General features: G+C 38.3%; 1 protein-coding gene across 1 annotated transcript in view; it reads right to left on the bottom strand.

The window, feature by feature from the left end:
* Window positions 1-505: 505 nt before the first annotated feature.
* Window positions 506-21,279, bottom strand: part of ahr2 (aryl hydrocarbon receptor 2) — a 69,783-nt gene continuing 49,009 nt past the window's right edge. Inside the window, 10 exon segments of the mRNA XM_051095053.1 lie at window positions 506-4,387; window positions 5,396-7,160; window positions 7,239-7,380; window positions 7,540-7,611; window positions 7,614-7,648; window positions 7,764-7,966; window positions 8,193-8,332; window positions 8,641-8,761; window positions 14,507-14,596; window positions 15,530-15,654. Coding sequence (XP_050951010.1) covers window positions 4,280-4,387; window positions 5,396-7,160; window positions 7,239-7,380; window positions 7,540-7,611; window positions 7,614-7,648; window positions 7,764-7,966; window positions 8,193-8,332; window positions 8,641-8,761; window positions 14,507-14,596; window positions 15,530-15,654 — 2,801 coding nt within the window. The 3' untranslated portion in view covers window positions 506-4,279.

The following is a 21,279-nucleotide window of genomic DNA, read 5'->3' as shown; positions in this document are numbered from 1 at the left end:
ATTGACTATAATGAATGTATTATATAATACTTGTTTATGGACCACAGCAAAATCCCTTTAAATGCATGTAAAGCTACTGGCTCTTTCATACACATTGCACACATCTGTTTTATACGAATCCATCTAAAGGGCAGTAATGAATAAAAGATGATTCGAAAGTGATTGTATATCTCCCCAATTTCGTTCTAGGACACCCTATAAAACTGTGGCCAACCACACCGCGTAGTTACAAGAAAACCCATATGCAATTATTTCTTTGTCAGAACACGACGGAGAGACTCATTTCAACTTACCTTCCTTAAAGTTGCACTTTACACTAGTATATACCGCTAAAATAGTGTATACTGGCACACATTCAAAAGATATACATTAGCGCCCCCATGTGGTAAACCCACATCTATCTATCTATCTATCTATCTATCTATCTATCTATCTATCTATCTATCTATCTATCTATCTTTTATGCATTTACACAGATGTCCAGTAAAATAAGCAGGTGAAGTCATTAAGTCATCGACCCTCTTTTAATATTATAAAGATATCAATGAGAGGCACAACAAAAAGAATCATTTGATAATACAAATACAAAACAAACGAGAGCTATATTTTATATATAGATATATATATATGTATATATATAATATAGATGTGTGAATAGCCGGTATTTGTGGGACATCAATTTACGCATACAGATTTTACAGTTGTGCGGAACACTGCACAAAAAAGATACAAAGTACAAGTAAAAGCATTTAAAATGCGGGATGCACAAGCAAAAGAAACAAACACAATTATACAACAAATAAACAAAGATACTGCATGTAGAGAGGCCTTACAAACACGTCGTTATGCAAGAAACAGGCATTGTAAGTGTTAAGTGCAGTTATTTATTCCTAAAGGACTCGTAGTTTAGTGGTGAAAGGGAGGACGTCCTAACAATTGCGTGTATGAACGATTTTTTTTTTGGCACTGGGGGATATCAATGCTGTTAGTGAGGTCAATTCATCGTTTACTGGTGCTGCTAACCCGTTTTTATTTAAGGGCACTTGCAAGCATAGAAAACGAAAGGGTCATTTTCTGGACCACTAAACCTCTAGTGACAAATAACTAATATTCAGGCACCTTAATGAAGTCATGAAACTGTCTAAAACAGCCTCCTAAGTAGACATACAGAATTACGCAATTAGTAATTCGACTTTTATTAGACTGACAACAAATGTTTAGATATTTAATACAGTGGTTCTCAACTGGTGGGTCACGGGATAAAATTCACGTCGCGGGTGTGTTTTGGTTAGTAAAATATGAACCAGACACCACAATGTGTTTGAAACAGCGACTTCCTCGGTGATTAATAGTTCATATTTATTCAGTATTAAATTAACATTATTATAACGTCATATTAAATAAAGGGCATTTAAGTAAGCAAAGCAAAGAAAAAATAGATCTTAAAAAAAAAAAAAAATTGTGCGTTATTTTGAATTTCACACAAAAAGTGTGAAAACATTTAACTGCGAGTATTTAATACACATAAAACGCCAACTATGAAATTAGCAAAACAAAAGAGCCATTGTCATTCCTAGCAAATTAAACTGAATATGGCTTTTGTACAATAAACGCCACTGTAAAATCTGAGTACTGAAGCAAAACCATTTGAGAACCACTGCTTTAATACATAGCACTGTGGACGGAGCTACCTTGCGCAAGGTAAGGACGTGGCGTTATAGATATTTTAAAGCTTGCAAACTAACCAAATCCATCGCTATTATTTGTGCGTAATCAACCTGTCGAGTGATAAACGGATGAATCAATCAGCCAACTGATCATCCATTAACCAACCATCCCACAGTCTTCTAGCGATCACTAGCCTCTTCTCTTAGCCAGCAGACATCTGGCAATAAAATACAGAACGCTCTTATTTACATCAAATTAAAGCCAACAACTCCTTTAGCTTTCGGTATGAAAACAAAAAGAGGAAAAAAAGGTCGCAAATTTCGGAAAACGAAAGCTGTTTTAAGGCACTTAAGAAGACAAACGGGCAGAAAGTGTCCTGTAACTCTTGAACTGTGAGGCTATGTACAACACTTAGCAAACTAGCGTAATCGATTCCGTCCATGCTAACAACAACCAGTCGTTAAAAAACATTGCTTCTCAGATTCAATTATAGCTGCCTTTTCAATTCCTTTCCTCCTCTGCAAGCCACGATCATTTCGTCCAATAAGAGTGAAAACGGGAGGGAAAAACTAAGTGAAATATCCTTTGGGCAGACAGAAATTAAGGCACACAGTGTTCCCATTTCAAATGATGAAAGGAAAAAGGCTTCGGGTGACCGAGTTTTGAGGGTTGTATATATTCGCTGTTATTATCACACCATACTCTCTGTTCTTACTGCAGGGAGAATGAAGAAATCTCAGAAGCAACAGCTGTCGAAAACATTAACAAAATTAAAGCGTAGGTAGTGATTCGTTTGGTACAATGAAACCAATCAGACGTATTTCCATAGCTACAGAATTTTATACAAATATGTTTTGGTTTATATACACATTCAAAGTGCTGATACAATTGAACCAAATGGCTTTATATTCTTCCAAAATAAGGCACAAATTGGCCTACCGTAAATATCGCGTTCAATTTAATGCGTAGAATTTACACAAAACTACTTTTCCGATTCCGAATGATTCATTCAGCACATTCGTTGTGCTTGTTGTAAACTTTTTGGCTGTTGCTGTTATTTCCTGATTGACCAAGAACAAGTAAAGACTTTCACTGTGGCCATTAAAAAAACAAAAAAACAATCAAATCTCGCAGCAAACATTTACTTTTGGGATCCTTCTTGTTGACTAGTCTTCAGAAAACTCAGTTTCTGTCAATTTTACCACTGATAGCACACGTACATCATGGAGATGTCTATTTGAAGTCTGCATTTACTTCTGCAAGAAGTATTTTTTTTTTAGAGTGTTTGCTCATCTGCAGTACGTCTACTGGACGTTTCCTATCAGATGTCAAATAGATGTCTTTAAGATGTTTGTGACTTAGAATGTATGTAAAACTGACATCTGAAAGACGTCTGTCAGACGTTTGTACACAGCAGATGCTTTTCAGATCAAGTGGTTTAACAGACATCTTGCAGACTTACGTGTGCTACTTTCTTCTGGAGGCAGGATTCGCTGGCTGCTGTGATTCTCATGGCACGCAACACGACTTAAGAATTCCTAGAATTCCTCCATATAAGTGTTAAAGCAAGAGCGTAATTAGCAAATTAAAAGTGGACAAAAATGGCTCAATGGCATTTCCATAATGTCGATTATAGGCATAAAAAAAGTACAAAAGACAATTTTTAAACAAAAAAAAACTGTACAATAAATGATAAGCGATAACATTCAGATATTGTTGTAATACACATGAAACATATGGTTAACACAACCATAAAAGGGTGGCAAGAGCAGACGGTACTAAAGGCGTTACGGTTTCTATTTTACTCTTTGAATGGAAAAAGTGTTCTGTAGAAGAATATGTGGCCTATTTTGTGGAACTATTCATTTTGTAGGCCCAAATTTTTCTTTGGGCAACTTTACAACCTGCAGTAGGTGGAGCTTCGGGGAAGTTCTGGGACAATTTTGCAGTAATGATCAAATCAATGATCTGCTCTGACAGTCCAGTGGTGCCACAGAGGCCATCAGTAGAGTATTCATTTCTTTCCATAAAGTAGGGTACACTGATAACACTAAGGTTAAAGGTCTACAGATGGTCAATTTCACCTTCTTAAGTGCATAGAGACAGACTTTCCCTTTTTGAGTAGAACTTTACCCTGATAAATAGCATCTTGTGTGCACCTTTCCTCAGAATCGCATCCCTGGAATCCAAAGTTTCCACCGTTGCTTCTGCATACTTCATAAATGAACTCTAGGCTGCCTCGCATACACACAAACACACACTTGCTTACACACCTCTCCTTGCCATTACACTTGCTATCTCACTCTTTTTCCTTGCCAGAATGGCAAAACAACATTCATCAGGGATGAAAGGACGTGCTTAAAAAAAATAAATATATATTTTTTCTGCCACTGCTCATTTCTCATTAGAGAGGGTGTGAATAAGTAGATAAGTGCAAGGAAAAAATGTGTGGTAAAATCGCTTTTTAAAGTTCTGTAATGTCTTGCAGGTTTTCAGCCAAGAGTGTCTTTAGAAGCAGATACATGTCTCTCGAGGGACAAATGAGTTGCTGTATTTAAAACAGGTACAGCACTGTTGATGTGTCAGTCACTGTGTTGAGTGTGATCTACCACTAATAGTCACAGCAATTGCTTTGGTTGTTCTCGGAAAAGTAGGTGGTTCCATTGGCCAGCGGGGGAAAATGGAACGTCCCCTTCTCCTCAAGTGGACGGTTTACGATCTGTGGAGGGACAAAATTGAAACCATTAAAGGAATGTTTTGTCAATTCTGTGGCAATCATGTCATGATATTCATTAAGTCGTGCATGGAAAAGATTTTAAAGCAGAACTCTCTCCATTCTGAACTTTTATGCCCAGCCTGTGGTTACTGATGAATTGTTTTGATGGCTTCCTATACTATTCAGGGTTTTGACAAAAACAGTATAGTATGTCAGTGACTCCAAAAAGCCATTTTTTTTGTACTAGTTTAAATATGCTGGAAACACTGCTTTATATAATTTACAGCAAGCAATTTAACAGAGAATATTTTCTTATATCTCAGCAAAATATACTAAAAACACCCAAATTAAAGGGATAGTTCACCTAAAAATGAAAATTCTGTAATTAATTGCTCACCCTCATGTCGTCTGTTCATCTTTGGAACACAAATTAAGATATATTTGATGAAAATCAAGAGCTTTCTGACCCTGCATAGACAGCAACACAACTGACATGTTCTAAGCCAAGAAAGGTAGTAAGACTACCTTTTTTGGACCTCAAACATGGTAGTACCGTTGCTGTCTATGCAGGGTCAGAAAGCTCTCGGATTTCATCAAGAATATCTTAACTTGTGTTCCAAAGTTGAACAAAAAGCGGGTTTGGAATGACACTAGGGTGAGTAATTAGTGACAGAATTTTAATTTTTGGGTAAACTATGCCTTTAATCAAAATTTTGATTGTCTCTGTCCACCTTTAAAACTCTAGACTTCCTCGAAAGTGTTTTTTTCTTTATACTCTGTATACTTGTGACTGATGGTACAGCTGAGAAAACCTAACCTGTTAACAACAACAACAAAAAAAACATTGGATGTGTGATGACTCAATGAGCCTGGGGTGAGAACAGGGCAGTTCCGCTTTTCTTAACAAACTAAAAATAGGGAGTGAGCACACACCTGGTGCTTTGATCACTGAACTAGAGCATGCTAGTTTGAAATTATAATTATACCATGGATTACATTAGTACAGTTTACCTGTGTCTGACCGTTGCAGGAGAGATACTGCTGAGCAAGCATGTTATCTGGAGTTAACCCAAGTGGGACTTGACAGGCCATGGGGCTGATGTTGGTGTCTTCTTGTGGGATGACTGATGTGCCCGTAATTGACTTGCTAGGACCTCTCTGGTAGTAGCAGGATGCTTGTGTAGGACTCTGGGTAACCAGACCTTTAGCCCTCTGGCAGGATGACATTGAAGATACCGGATCTGCAGAACCATACTGCATCCCGTTCACTGGCGGCTGAGGACCACTTATGAACATGCAGCTGTTGGTGGTCTGATGAGGACTGCTGTTGATAATCTCTCCTTGCTGGGGATAGATGCTATTTGCAGTTGTCTGGGGCAGGAAACCAGACCCAAATCCTTGTGCGTTTGTGTGCGTCATCAGTTCTCCAAGCATGTCTCTTTGCAAGTCTGTAACTTGGCCGATGAAGCCCGTCATATTCTGTTGCCCACTAGAAAACGATTTAGAGACCTGTTGAGGGGTAGGCTGTGACTGCTGCCAGCTAGGCAGTCCTGGATTGGCAGCATTTTGAGTGTGAAGGGAAAACTGTCCTTGTAGTTGGGCAGTTGGGCCAGAGTGCAGTCCTGCATCTTGTACACCTGAAACATTACGGGTACAAGGGTTCAGCAGGTTATCCACCATATTGTTGCTGTCGGACACCCACTGAGAGTTCTGATTGATTGACGGTTGTTGAGGAAGGGAATTATGGCCGTGGAAGGCCATTGACTGACTTTGAAGAGGGAGAGTCATTGCGTTGTGATGGGGCTGGTTTTCGGTCTGTAGGTTTCTCTGGCTACGTGGCACCATTCCATTCTCTTGCACTGGACCAAGCCTGATTTGGTTCAGCTGCTGACTCATGGCAAGAGAAGGATTAAACATAATATTATTATTGCTGGGCATCTTCTGGGTCTGTTCCAGTCCGAATGCTTGGACGAAAGTTTCGCCAGGTAGCATCTGTGGCCCCATATGGGTGAGCTTCACCATCCCTCTTCCAGGGCTACTGACATTCACTCCATCTTGGATGTTCATTCCAATGAACCCACCCTGACCTGGAGACCCAACAAGCATATCTGCATGGCAGTTGAATTCCTGGTTAGCAGCTAAGTTATTCGATAACTCCATCTCTGGAAGACACTCGGGCACTTCAACAAATGGACCCTGGCCCTTGAGTTGTTCGGGCAACTGAACGCCATTTTTCTTAAAGAGAGCATCCTCGACATATGAGAGGATGTCGTCAGTGAAGATTTCGGTAAGTTCCATATCGTTGTTGTAGTTCAACTTGAGCAGAGTGTTCTCCCACTCCTTCAGGTCCGATTCATCCACATCAAAACCCTGAAGGCCGCAAATACTGCTGTCCCCAATAATTTGTTGCAAGGTTTCCATCATGTCCTTTACCACACCTTCCTCTTTTATCTCAGCCACAGCGCTTGGGGTTGGCTGCTGCCAGGTGTTCCCAGGGATACTGAGCAGGGCGTGGCTATCCCTGAAAGCCTTGTCAAGAGTAAACTGGGAATTGGGGTCACTGTTCTGGTTGTAGACAGCATGATCCTGCTTCAGCATGCAGCCGAGAAGAGAATCTGGGTCCAGAGATGGAGGCATCTTCTGGCCTGCGCTTGGATTTTGAATGTCAGCGATGTCCAGTGTGGGGCCAACCTCATATAGGACACCCTCACCAGTGGCACAGCTAAAGGGTAGCTGCAACTTCCTTTGACGGAGGTGTTCCTCACCCTCCTCATTACTACAAAATACAGACATTATATTAATTACAAAGACATTATAGCAATAACAACATTATTAAAATGCTGGTTTAACTTACGTTAGTGCTCTTTGTCGAGCAATAATGAAGTCTGGTCTTCCTCCTTTATAAACAAGCCTAGCATTGGACTGCACCCAGATCCATGTACCCCCTTTTGTGAGAAGTCTGAAGACAGTTAAACCACTTTCACCAGTCTTGATCACTATGAGAAAGAATAAGAGAGAGAGAGAAAAAAAAACATTTGAAAAGAAATGCTACGGTTGTTTTTATGAAGTTCATAAACAACAAAAGTTGAACGTCTAAGGATGGAAATGGCCTTGACTTAACATTAAATATCTGGTCAAGATCTGGCATAACTCACTTCTGATGTGGTTGTCAGCACAATGCATCATGTCAGCTGCATGAATAAACTGGTAACCGGAGCCCTCATACACAGCTCAATCTCAGTGTAGCCAAGAACCACCTTTCCTCTGCATAACGAGAAGGAAGGAACAGATAGGAAAAATGTTAACACTATGGTTGTACGAATTCTTAAAAATTTCTTGGCCCAATCTGAAGTTGCTTTTGCTTCTAAACCAAAGCTACCTTGTGTCAACACCCATAGGTGTAAAGTCCAGCTTGTGTTTGGTTTGGAAGAGAAGAGTCTTGCTCCTGATCTCCATTATAGAGGGTGGCTGGAGGGGTGTGGCTATGACAAAAAGAGCCAGTTGAGGGTGGGCCAAGGTCCCATCTTCCGCCAACTTGTTTTGCCCATGGAGATATTTCAACCTCCCCTGGAAGTTAAGGGCCTTTGCGGCAAAGGGAAGGACATTAAAAGTCATTTTAGCCCCATGAGGGTCTGACACTGAGTGTAAACAATTCACAGCAGATTTATTTATACAGCTGTTGCTGCATCATTGTGTACACAGAAAATCAAACTTTGTTGAGTCTAGCTCAAAAGGTTCATCTCAAAATAATTCTAAAATATTGATTCTGGATATGCATAAAGCCACAATAGACATCTAGGATGCTTACTAGAAAGCCTGATGAGTTGTCAAGGAGGCACCGGAATCGGCAACAGAAACTTCGCTCCAAGAAGGATGAGTTTTCTGGAGGGATGTGTTGAGGGTTGTAGTTTACCATGTCTCTGGTGATGTCACTGCTGCTTTGCATTGCTGGAGACCGAATGGTTGTGCCAAACAAAAGTGGAAAAAAAAACAGTGATGTAATCGGCTGTGAATCACTACCAGTGTTCATCATCCTGGGTTTATACAAGACTCCATTTTATAAATCCGAACGGGTCCTCCCACAGCTGTCATGTTCTTCACAAACATACTTTCTTGATTCAGTAATAACAAGAACAGAAGTCTGCTCATTCACAAAACATTCAGGGCTGGGCACTGCAGTAAAAGTTGACAACACCTTACCAGGAACTCACTGACCCTGCTTAGGCATCACTGTTAGGGATAGAGCTGCTACTAACCTTCAGATCCATCGTTACTGTCGCACAAAGTGGGTTTGAGAGCGAAGTGTAGTTGCCTTCTGAACAATGCCCGATCATCTGTATGGATGAGCTCAAATACACTCTGATGGACCACATCCGACTGTGAAGATAGTGAGAGAGGACATTACAAAAAATGATCACAAGACATGTTCTGCATCCTGCATCCCCTAATATTTATTCCCACAGGCTACCTGGAGAGCCACTACCCTACAGGGTTTGGCTCCAGCTATAATGAAACACACCTGAACAAGCTCATCAAGGCCTTCAGGATCCCTAGAAAGTCATAGGTAAGTGAGTTTGACCACTGGACCAGATTTGAGGAAACCTGCATTATGAGAAGGGTTTTTCCACAGCCACATTCAAGTACTCTTGCAACTGTTTATGCCAGGGGTCTCTAAACACGGTCCTGGAGGGCCGGTGTCCTGCAGAGTTTAGCTCCAACCCTAATTAAACACACCTGAACCAGCTAACAAAGGTCTTACTAGACATGCTAGAAACTTCCAGGCAGGTGTGTTGAGGCAAGCTGGAGCAAAACTCTGCAAAACTCTCCAGGACCGAGTTAGGAGATCTTTAGTTTATACCAATCAATTTCTCCTTGCATGATGGGCAAAGGGGTTTGTTTTTGTCTTTCTGACATCGAGAAGACTGGAGAAGTGATTTCAGGTTACAAAATGAACCTACTTGTCCTTTACTCTCAAAAGCATTGTCTTATTGACAACTTGGATCTGCAAGAACGTCAATAATTTAAGGTCCTCTTAAACATCTAATTGCCCCCTTTAAGGGTTGGTTCACTTCCAGAATATAAATTTCCTTATCATTTACTGACCCCCATGTCATCTAAGATGTTCATGTCTCTTTCTTTCTTGAAAGAAAAGAAGGAATGTTTTTGAGGAAAACATTTCAGGATGTTTCTCCATATAGTGGATTTCAATGGGTGCCAATGGGTTGAAGGTCCAAATTGCAGTTTCAGTGCAGCTTCAAAAAGCTCTACATGATCCCAGCCTAGATAAGCCAAGGGTCTTATCTAGTGAATCGATTAATCATTTTCTAAGAAGCTCTGCAATGCGCATGTACGACGCATTACATAATCATGTTGAAAATGCCATGCGCGGTTAGTTCTATATCTGTGTACTCCGGTTCAAAAAGATGGGGTAGTATCTCATTTTCTCCTCCAACTTCAAAATTGTCCGACATCGTTGTTTTACTTTGCTTGTAAAGGGTGTTTGACCTTCTTTGCACGTTCGCTTTGTAACACTGGGTTGGTACTTCCACCTACACCAAGCATGACTTTTCCAACATGACTATGTAATGCTTGAAAGCGAGCTAGTGCAAGATGAGCATTTGTGGTTAAAAAGAATATAATTTTTTATTTCTTTAGAAAATGACTGATCGTTTCGTAAGATAAGGCCCTTATTTCTCAGCTGGGATCGTGTAGGGGCCTTTGAAGCTGCATTGAAACTGCAATTTGGACCCGTTAATCCCCATTGAAGTCCACTATATGGAGAAAAATACTGAAATGCTTTCCTCAAAAACTCTAATTTCTTTTTGACTGAGGAAAGGAATGGAAGCTTTTAGCATGCTGTGGCTCAGATTTGAATGAGAATGCATTAAAATCATCACATACATGTCCTCTAGAGTTTAAGGAGGTCTCACATTATATGTAAGGCTCTATTTACTGTACATTACAATGTAGATGCTTCCCTCTAGAGGCCTGGCATAGTAACTGCAGCTTTTTCTTTCTGCCTTTTCCCCTCCCCATCCCCTCTCCCTCTCTCTCCTCAGCAGGCCAATGAAAACAAAGTGTTTGCGCCGTCTGTGTGTGCTAATTGCTGCAGGCTGGACGGTGCGAGATGAAAACCAGACAAGGTCCAGAAACCATTCATGACAACTTGTACCAACAAACATACATTTAAAAGGTTAATGAGGACACACAGGCAAGGGAGTAAAAAGAACAGATACATATTAATTGCTCTAAAATATGTATACACTTCTCTGATATATTTACACATATATCTTTGTAAAAACTACATATATACAGTAAGTTTACACAGATGGATTAAACAGGGCACACTGTGCATAACAAAACATGGACAAAGCCACACACAGTGATGTCTGGGTAATACAAAACATAAAGCCATTCTTTTATATAACACAATTAAATATTATGACCTGGACTACATGACAGAAAAAAGTAATTAGAAGTATGTGAATAGTTATTAGTGACCCAAATCACAACAGGTGTTCACACCGCTGTGGCAGTGCGTATGTATTTATGTGTTTATGTGTGCAGGTGGCTCAGGCCTGGCTGACTAAGTAACCGTGGTGACCTGGACTTGCGTTACATGCTAGAAAGGGAACGTCACACTCCAGGGAAATTGATTTAGTGAGGAAAAACAGGTACGCAATAACAAGCACAGACTATATGCACATCAACAAACACACAAAGACACCACAGTTCTTATTCACATATCATATAGGTCATATACGCTACCAGTCAAAAGTTTTTGAACAGTAAGATTTTTAATGTGTTTTAAAGAATTCTCTTCTGCTCATCAAGCCTGCATTTATTTGATCCAAAATACAGCAAAAGCAGTAATATTGTGAAATATTTTTACTGTATAAAATAATGTTTTAAAATGTTATTTATTCCTGTGATCAAATTTAAATTTGCATCATCATTACTCCAGGTCTCATGATCCTTCAGAAATCATTCTAATAGGCTGATTTGCTGTTCAAGAAACACTTTTTATTTTTTTATTTTTATAATCAATATTTATTACCATTCATACCCTGAAAATATGTATAAAAAAACCCATAAAAAATGTCTACTTTTACTCAGCAAGGATGCTTTAAATTGATTAAAAGTGATGATAAAGACATTTATAATGTTACAAAAGACTTCTATTTCAGATAAATGCTTAAATAATAAAAAAACTTTCTTTTCATCAAAGAAACCTGAAAAAATCTACTCTGTTTTCAACAAAATAATAATAATACTAATACATGTTTTTTTGAGCAGCAAATCAGAATATTAGAATGATTTCTGAAGGATCATGTAACTGGAGTAATGATGCTAAAAATTCAGCTTTGAAATCACATGAATAAATTACATTTTAACTAGGGATGCACCGAAACGTATCGGCCGAAATGCTTGCGCGTTTTGTCAGTAAAGCCGGTTCTGTAATCAGCGGTAAATGCCATCAGGTGCGTGATTTCACGTTGAGCCGTATATACTACACACAGCCGTTGTTCACTGACGAGCTGCGCAAATCCATGTTCATTATCAGTGTGAATTTGCGCAGCTCGTCAGTGAACAACGGCTGTGTGTAGTATATATACGGCTCAACGTGAAATCACGCACCTGATGGCATTTACCGCTGATTACAGAACCGGCTTTACTGACAAAACGCGCAAGCATTTCGGCCGATACGTTTCGGTGCATCCCTAATTTTAACCCTTTAATTGTCACCGCCCCCCCGTGGGACACCTACGTTTACTTCACCATATTACAAATAAATCCTAATCTAATCACGACAAACTATACATTATTGGAAAGGTCTAAGACTCCTAAATAGATATTTTACCATATTTTTGTGTTAGAAATTATGTAAGAAAAGTAACATGACAACATGACCTTTGTCACAAAAGACTTTCTTCATTGCCTTTTTCTCTATCATGCTTTGGATATTATATATCATAAGAAATTATATATCAGCTCAAAACGTAAAATCTCAAAATTTATCCTTTGAAAGGCATTTTAAAATCAGACATTGCATTAACATGGAAAATGGACATCAAAATAATATTACAAATGTTTTCATTCCTGAATTATAAAAATTTAAGTCTGGATAGTGCATTTTTATGTCTGTGTTCAAAAATGGGAGTGACAGTTAAAGGGTTAAAATATATTCAAATAGAAACACAGTTACTTTAAATAGTAAAAATATTTCAAAATTGTACTGTTTTTGCTGTACTTTGGATCAAATAATTGCAGGCTTGATTTTAAAAACATTAAAAATCTTACTGTTCAAATACTTTTGACTGGTACTGTATATCAGTGGTGTGTGGTGGTGTTCTGAAATGAGGATGCAAAGTCCTCAGTTACTTTTATTTTCTTGTAATCAAATGTCCAAGTCACATTTTCTTGGTTAAATATACATTACTTACACTATTAGAAAAAAAATGATTAAAATATTCATAATAAACTCAAGGCAGTAACAATTTAAGCAATATATTTTATATTTGTGATCGTATGTTCAGATATTCTTTTTAATAGTTAACCTTTAACTATTTTTTTTTTTTAATCATGAGTCATCAAAGGTTGATAAATATTGTTCACAGACACAGAGATTTAGGCTACTTTAAATTTAACCAAGCTTACTACTTGCTAAAAACTCCCACAGAACGTTTTCATGCCATTTTAAGTCTTTGTAAGTGGTTTACAAAGTTGTTTACGTACTTTTTCAAATCAGTCTTTCAATTAACGCCATTATATTGATAATTCCCACACGAACACAAGAGGCGGGATTAATCGCATGAACCAATCACAGCCTAACATAACCAGTCATATCCAATCATATCGCGATGGAGCCGCTGCCTCCTCTCACGTGAATTTGCCTCATTCATTATCAATTACCCCCCACCAAACTCACTAAATGCCTTAGGGGGTCTGTTAAAACCGAATGGGCTGTAACTTTACCTGCTGGTGTCACTGTTGGACAATGTTTCTTTAACCTTTATTTTTTAATGTTATATTTTGTAATATTGGCAAATATTTTGAGTAGACACTACCTCCCTTGCCTCTTCGGAGGAAATGCCCCTGGTGTGTGTGTTTATATACTCTTTTGGTACGGTCTGTATTGTAATATCTACGTGTGCTTAGAGCGAGAATGTATATTTGAGAAGACATTGATGTACAGCCTACTTGCTATTATTGTCAGTTATAGTAATGAAATGGCTATTGTTAATGTGATCTACACATGCAGTCTGTACATACAAAACACCGCGGGAACACACACAAGTTCTCTCGCCGAACTGGCTGCGGTTCACACACAGACAAAACAGGTTTTGCAAGTTCTTTAATGAAGTATCCAAACATTCAATTTGCCTCTCTTTGATGTTCTTTTTCTGAGCTTCTCCTCTTTTATAAACAAAACCAAACTATGTCTGATACGTACATCACAGGCTGGCAGGGTGAAAGAAAAACACTGAATCGCTAGGCATTTGCAAATATTAGCTTACATAAATTTGAATAAGCCTTCCAAACAGGACAAGGAAATAAAGCGATGTTCCGAACAACATAGACTAGTTTGTTAACTATTAAAAAAAACAAAAAAAAACCCAAATCCTCACTGACGCCACCGTTGTTTAAGAGTAAACGAACACCTTTCTGAATAAGTAAACAAACACAGACAACCTACTTTCGGTTACGAAACCGTTAGCTGTTATTGGGGCCCAAAGTATTATCCGTACGATAAGAGAAATTCATGACCGTAGGAAATGGCACAGCATATTAAACCCTCACAAAAGCCATTAATCTTCCTCCAGGGTGAGGAAAGTTGAATCAACAAATAAATGAAGAACGATACAAATGTTTGCAGATGAATGACTCAACGATAAATTTGACAACGACGCTTGTCAGTTAAATGAAAAGTAGCCAGGTTTATGAATATCGACGTTTCTAGGTAAACTGTACAAAGAAACAAATTACAAAACAAATAACCATTAGGCATGGGAAGAGGCCTAGCTTTGTTTAAGCTGCTTAACAGGAATATTTGTGTCGATTATGAAAATTTCGACGTATGACATTATACTTCCTAAAAGCAAAGATTTAAAGCAAACTCACCTGATGGAAGCCCAAGTAGTCCTGTATAGTTGGAGACGCATAAAACACGTAACCTTCGGCGGTGACCACCAGCACAAAGCCATTGAGGGCCTGAAAACGAAATTAGATAGAATCGTGACTGAGAGTAGTAACAGAGTTGCATGGTTGGAATATTTGAGAAATAAGAAAAACAGAAATGTTATTTTTGGTTTGTTTTACACTAAACACAGCGGCTGGGATTGTGAGTGTAAGACTGTAGATGGGTGGGGATAATGGGGCCATTTTTCTTCTTTTACATCTTTTTTTTTCAGTAAACATCCCATGTAATTAGCCAGGCTTTTGTTAAGGTGTTGAACATGACAACAGACAGGGGGTGAATATCGCCGCTAGTCACGCACAGGAACCAGCAGCCCTCGAACAATGGAGAGAGAGCGAGAGAGACGGAGATGTGGCTGAAAAAGAAACTAGCAATATTTGTAGGTGGAAACTAACATGTGATATAGTTTACAAAGAAAAGATAACATTGCTCAACAGCGGAGAATGTCGATTGCTTAAACTTCATTCTTTTCGAGCGTGACAACAGCTACAATAAACGAAATGTCAACCAAATTTTCTTGCATGAGTTTATGACATGGAAGCAGAAGTGTTTTGTTGAAGCCGGCATGGATCTTCATGGCTTTTGTTTATTTAATCATCTTTCCAGGGAATCAGGAAACGTTTACACTTTTACCTGCTACGCACACACACAAGCATATTGGGAAATTACCAACTTCTTTGCACAGCTCAGAGTGACCCTTTGCATAAATGAATACAAGATGAGGATGTTCAAAAGTGAGTTGGCAGAAATAGTTTTAAGACCCCTGTGTACGGCAAAGTGGTCTGACCTTAGAAAATGGGAAGAAATCCCAGCAAATGATTCTTATCAAACAAACCAGGCCATTTTAAGTGGGAATAAAATATAAACAAGTGGGAAATCAGGATGATGATTCCTGAAAATTCACAAGGAATGAGATCAAGGAATTGGTGCATTTCCATGCATTTTACCTGCAACAACAGCTCCCCTTCTGAGAAACTGACTCCATCCAGACTGGTTGCTGACTGTCCGTTTCCTCCAAAAGCCCCTGACCGGTCATTTAGCCATCCATTTCCTCCTGTCTTTTTGATTGTGGCTAAAGAAAAGAGAGAGGGAAAAGAGTATGGTTACCACCATTGTTTTAAAGCAGTTTTAAACCATTACCAGGAATGAGGACAGGCAAAAACAATAAAATTGTGCCGAAAAACCTACAACATCACATGGGCAACCAGCAAGTCATTTCCATTTCACTGTTTATTAAAAAATAGGACTAACATGATCAATGTGATGCTCGTTTTACTATCACTTATCTTATTTAAAGCCACATTTTCTATTGAATGTGTTTGTGAAATAGAGAGAGAGAGCATTCACAAAGATTACCATTGTTTAGGACTATGTGAATGCACACGTCATCAACAGTTTACTTTCCAGATGTCTCAAATTTTGTTTTTTTAATTACTTGTCTTCTTGTGCTTGTCTACATGTACCAAGCAAAAATGTGTTTGAAAACAAGGGCCATTATCAAGTTTACAAGGTGCTAGTCAATGAAACAAACTGTTCAAACATTTGAGTCCTGCCCCTTCCGCATCATGTTGAAAGTCAACTAAATGTACAAACATGTTACAATCAATAAGTATGATGCAAACTGTGAGGCAAACTCTGTGGTAAAATCTGAAGTACAATCTGAACTAAAATATGATATATACAAAGTCTGAGGTAAACTGGTGTAAATTAAAAAGTGAAGTAAATCTGAAGGAGTTCAGATGCAAAACCCCCTAAAAGCCAAAATGAGATCAGAATTACCGGTACTTAGGTAGAAACCTATACGTTGGAGCCTGATAAATATGCATTTTTTAAAGAAAGATGTCAGATGGATTTGGAGGCTTTTGCATCTGAACTCTTTATTTGTACATGTAAATTCAAGCTTTAAATGAGGTTAAAATTGTGGTAAACTGAGCTAAAATACAAATGCGTGGTAAAGTTTGAGACTAAATGAGGGTAAAATGGGTGCTAAACAAACACTGTGGTAAACCGAGGTAAAATATAAGGTAAAAATCTGAGGTATATGTGAAGTATAATTTGAGATTAAACGAGGTTAAATATGTGCTAAACACTGGTGAACTGAGGTAAAACATAAGATAAAAATCTGAGGTAAATATGAGGAAATGTTTGAGACCAAATGAAACAAAATATGTGCCTAACAAGCACTGTGGTAAACTGAGGTAAAAAATATGGTGGAAATCTGAGGTAAATGTAAAGTTTAAGACTAAATGAGGTGAAATATGTGCTAAACAAACACTCTGCTAAACTGAATTAAATATAATGTAAAAATCTGAGGTAAAGTTTCAGACTAAATGAGGGTAAAATGTGTGCTAAACAGACACTGGTAAACTGAGGTAAAATATAAGGTAAAAATCTGAGGTAAATGTGAGGTAAAGTTTCAGACTAAATGAGGGTAAAATGTGTGCTAAACAAACACTGGTAAACTGAGGTAAAATATAAGGTAAAAATCTGAGGTAAATGTGAGGTAAAATTTGACACTAAATGAGGTAAAATGTGTGCTAACCCACATAGTACATGTATGTCTGCAAGATGACTGTTAAAGATTGTTTGATCTGAAAAACATCTGCTGTCCCTGGTGAAAAAAACAGCATATGCTGGTAGGTATGTTTTGATGCTGGTTTAAGCTAGTTTTAGTTAACCTTAGCTGGTTTATGCTGGTCATGTTGCTGGTCAAGGACCAGCATAAACCAGCAATGGACCAGCTTAAACCAGCACCAAAACATACCTAACCAGCATCCCAGCATCAAAACATACCTACCAGCATATGCTGTTTTTTTCACCAGGGGGGTACAAACATCTGAAAGATGTCAGTTTTACATACATTCTAAATCATAAACATCTTAAAGACATCTAATAGATGTCTATTTGACATCTGATAGGAAACGTATAGATGTATTGCAAAAAATACATCTTCCAGATGTAAATGTAGACATGTCCCAGATGTGTGTGTGCTATCAGGGAAACAAACACTGTGGCAAACTGAGGTAAAACAAGGTAAAAATCTGAGGTAATTGTGAGGTAAAGTTTGAGACTAAATGAGGTAAAATATGTGCTAAACAAATGCTGTGTTTAACTGAGGCAAAACATAAGATAAAAATCTGAGGTAAAGTTTGAGACTGAATGAGGTAAAATATGTGGTAAACTCTGATATAAAATAAAGAGAAATATAAGGGAACTCTGATGTAAACTCTTTGGTAACCCACTACCTTCAGGGTAAAATATGTGGTAAACTCTGATGTAAAATCTGAGTTGATTTCTTGAAGCCCAGCACTGACCGCACTTGTGTCAGAGCCTTTTTATTTCTGCTGTCAGAGAGAAAGGGCAAGAGATTTCAACACTTCCACAGCACACACATTTTCTGCACAAGTTTACTGGACGTTTGAAGTCACACAAACACACACATCAACACTCCCACTTCACACAATGCAATTTGTAATGCGTATGTAGTACAGTGTTTTCTAAACGGCCTTTAACTTCACTACTGTACAAAAGAACCTCGACTGACATCATTAAGAACACACATAAACAATTTCGTAGAATTTCCAGAAACAGTTCCAAATTCTTGATTGTTTTTCTGTGGTTTCGCCATTGTTTCCATACATTCCATTTCAGTTGAGTAAAAATGTGTAATTTAAAATTCACATCTAAATCATAACTGCTAAATCACATCTCTCAACTTTACCATCTAGTAAACCTCACTTGGTGGAGTTTTTTTAGAGTGCTAAGTTAACGCTGAGCTAACATAAGCCAGTGGGTGCGGCTCGCTAAGCCATTTCCTCCCTGACCGGCGCAGATGCCGTGCTATTTCTAGACCTTATCAAATGCTCTCTATCGCAACCCTTAAAAAAAAAAAACAGAGAAGACCGAAGGAAAGAAAGAGAAGGGAGGGAAAAGCAAAGTAGAAGTGGAGGAGGGGAAAGAACAGCGTTTTTCTGCTAGGTACCAAAAATATCTCCCCACAGGACACAGATGTTAAGAGATTATTTGGTGAGGGGGAAAAAGCTGAGGCAAACGCAAACCACTTTAAACATAGACTGCTGATCGGTCTGGCATTTTAAATGGCAGACGAATGTAAAAAAAAAAAACAACAAAAATGAAGAAAGACAGAGACAACGACAACGTTCTGTAGACGTTCACCACAGATCTTGATGTAGAAGTAAATAGGGGTGTAATACAAACTCTGCCACCACACCAAAGAAATAACTACGGAGAGCAAAGAGCGCAAGGGGAAGAACTCTTGATGAGGAAAACAGACCACTTGGCCCCTAGCGCTGCCGCCGCTAGGCTTCTGAAGCTAAACAGCACTAGTGCACACAAAGTGAGGCAGCTGCTCAGGAGTCTCATAGTCTACTGACTCACAACAACTCATTGAAAGAGCTACACACAATTGCGAGCCAGAATGAGTTTGTGTTTGGTTTCGCCCCTGTTGAACCCTTTTCGACGGTCTGGACGCTCCTGGCATGCATGTCCGTGAAACATTGGCAGCCTATTGGGCCGTGTGGTCCCGTTCCGACTCTGTATTTAAAACTCCAGTCTTTCATAAGCATATCAGGCCTGTTATTAAAAATAGAGGTTGGTGGAACATCCATGTAATCATGATCAACATCTTTTCACGAATTGCACTGACCTCTGGTGACCTGTTTCCAGAGATGGAAACGAAGTCCGGCGGGCGAGTGGTCATGATCTCAACACGCACACCAGCAGAGACAATCAGAACCGCCAATCAATTGCCGTCTGTTCATCTGCCATTACAGTAATTCAACACACATGGCCCCTCAATGCAACCACGACGTGCTCTTTCCCTCGCACTCCCTCCCTCCGTCTGTTGTACGTCTTCTTTATACTCTTCAATTTCGTACTGGGCATCTCTCGACCACAATCTCTAAACCAGTTCTCTGCTCAGCCGAGTGTAACTGGAGAAATGGGAGGTCTGGTGTGGATGGTGATCAGGAACAGGGTGAACTTGTCTAATACGGGTCATTAAATTTACTGAAAGGCCCGTTCTTGGGCCCGGTGCCTCCCACATGATGAGCTCATCCTTTATCTGCCTCTGATCTTTTCTGTTCTGTCCTTTCAACATAAAACTCTCTGTAATTGTACTCAAATTGGGTCGGTTTTAAATACGAGCTCGCGGCTGACTGTGGAGGACTACACCCTTGCTGAGTCACCAGTGGTACCCAGACTTTTTGACCAGAAGGTCAAGTTCGTCTTTGAGAACATCTCGACTTAATCCAACGACAACGTTTTTTTTTTTTTTTGTAATATAACTATCCAGAATTTAAGTTTTCATTTAGCTGAGAACCAAAAATGTAAATACAGTTCTAGTAATTGGCTGAGTAATTGCTTAATCAAACTCTGTGTGGTTCAAGGTGTCATTGTTAAGGTTCTAGCCTTATTTTAGCTCAAACAGTAGAGCACGGCTCCATCAACACCAAGGTTATGGGTTCGATCCCCAGGGAAAGCAAGAAGTGATAAAATGTGTACCTTGAATGCAATGCAAGTTGCTTTGGATAAAAGCGCTTTGAAGAATTCATAACTGTTATACAAATGTAAATGTTGAAAAAACAGTCATAGTACATTTTTTTTTGTAACAGCCTTTCGATATTTCAGCCAATCAAATTTTGCATAATTTTTGGTCACAGTGAAGCACCTCCATGTTTATTTTAAGAACAAAAACATGGTCAATACTCGTCCTCCAAAACAATTTCGGTCAAAACCAAAACTTTTTTTTGTCATTGGACTATTCGTTAACTACCATCAAAATTTTTGCATTACCTACAGTGGTAACCATAAAACAATGCTAGAATATAAAAAGTCATTTCAAAAGCGGAGCAAGTTTTAAATAAATAATAATTTATAATTTAAGATAAAATGCATTAGCAGAGAAGCACTTATAATTTCAGAGTATGACTCTGGACCTCTAAAACTATTTTGCCCAAAACTAAATGTTAATTATTTTTTTTTTTTTCGGCCAAATATTTTTGGTGCAAAAACTTGAACATCATTGGATTCAGTGTTAGGGAAAGTTACTTCTAAAAGTAATGCATTACAATTACTCCATAAAAAAGTAAAAGTTACTATATTATAAAGGAATGCATTATGTTACTTTTGCGTTACTTTTTGACACCTGGGCTGTGAATAAATTGGAAAACAAAGTAACTTGCGTTATTTGTAAAAGATATTTTCTTGTAAATGTAAAAGTAATGCGTTACTTTAATAGTTACTTTTAAAAGTAATAGATTACTATCTTTTGTTACTCCATAAAAAAAAGTAGCTTACTACTTAAGTAGTTACTTTTTATGGAAAGTAATGCATTACGTTACTTTTGCATTACTTTTTGTCAACTGTAAAGGCCCTTTCACACCAAAACTAAAATTATTAATTGATTAGTTGGAAATTAATTGGAAAACAAAGTTGTAAAAGTAAAAAAAAAGTAGACTTGTTAAAAACAGACTTGTAAATCTAAAACTAATGCTTCGCTTTAGTAATTACTTTTAAAAGTAATGGATTACAATTTTTGTTACTCCATAAAAAAGTAACTTACTACTTAAGTAATTACTTTTTATGGAAAGTAATGCATTACATTACTTTTGCGTTACTTTGTCAACTGTAAAGGCCCTTTTACACCAAAACTAAAATTAATAATGAATTAATTGGA

The sequence above is a fragment of the Labeo rohita genome, chromosome 22, assembly GCF_022985175.1.
Source record: "Labeo rohita strain BAU-BD-2019 chromosome 22, IGBB_LRoh.1.0, whole genome shotgun sequence".
NCBI lineage: Eukaryota > Metazoa > Chordata > Actinopteri > Cypriniformes > Cyprinidae > Labeo > Labeo rohita.
This window is presented reverse-complemented; position numbering and strand designations above follow the sequence as displayed.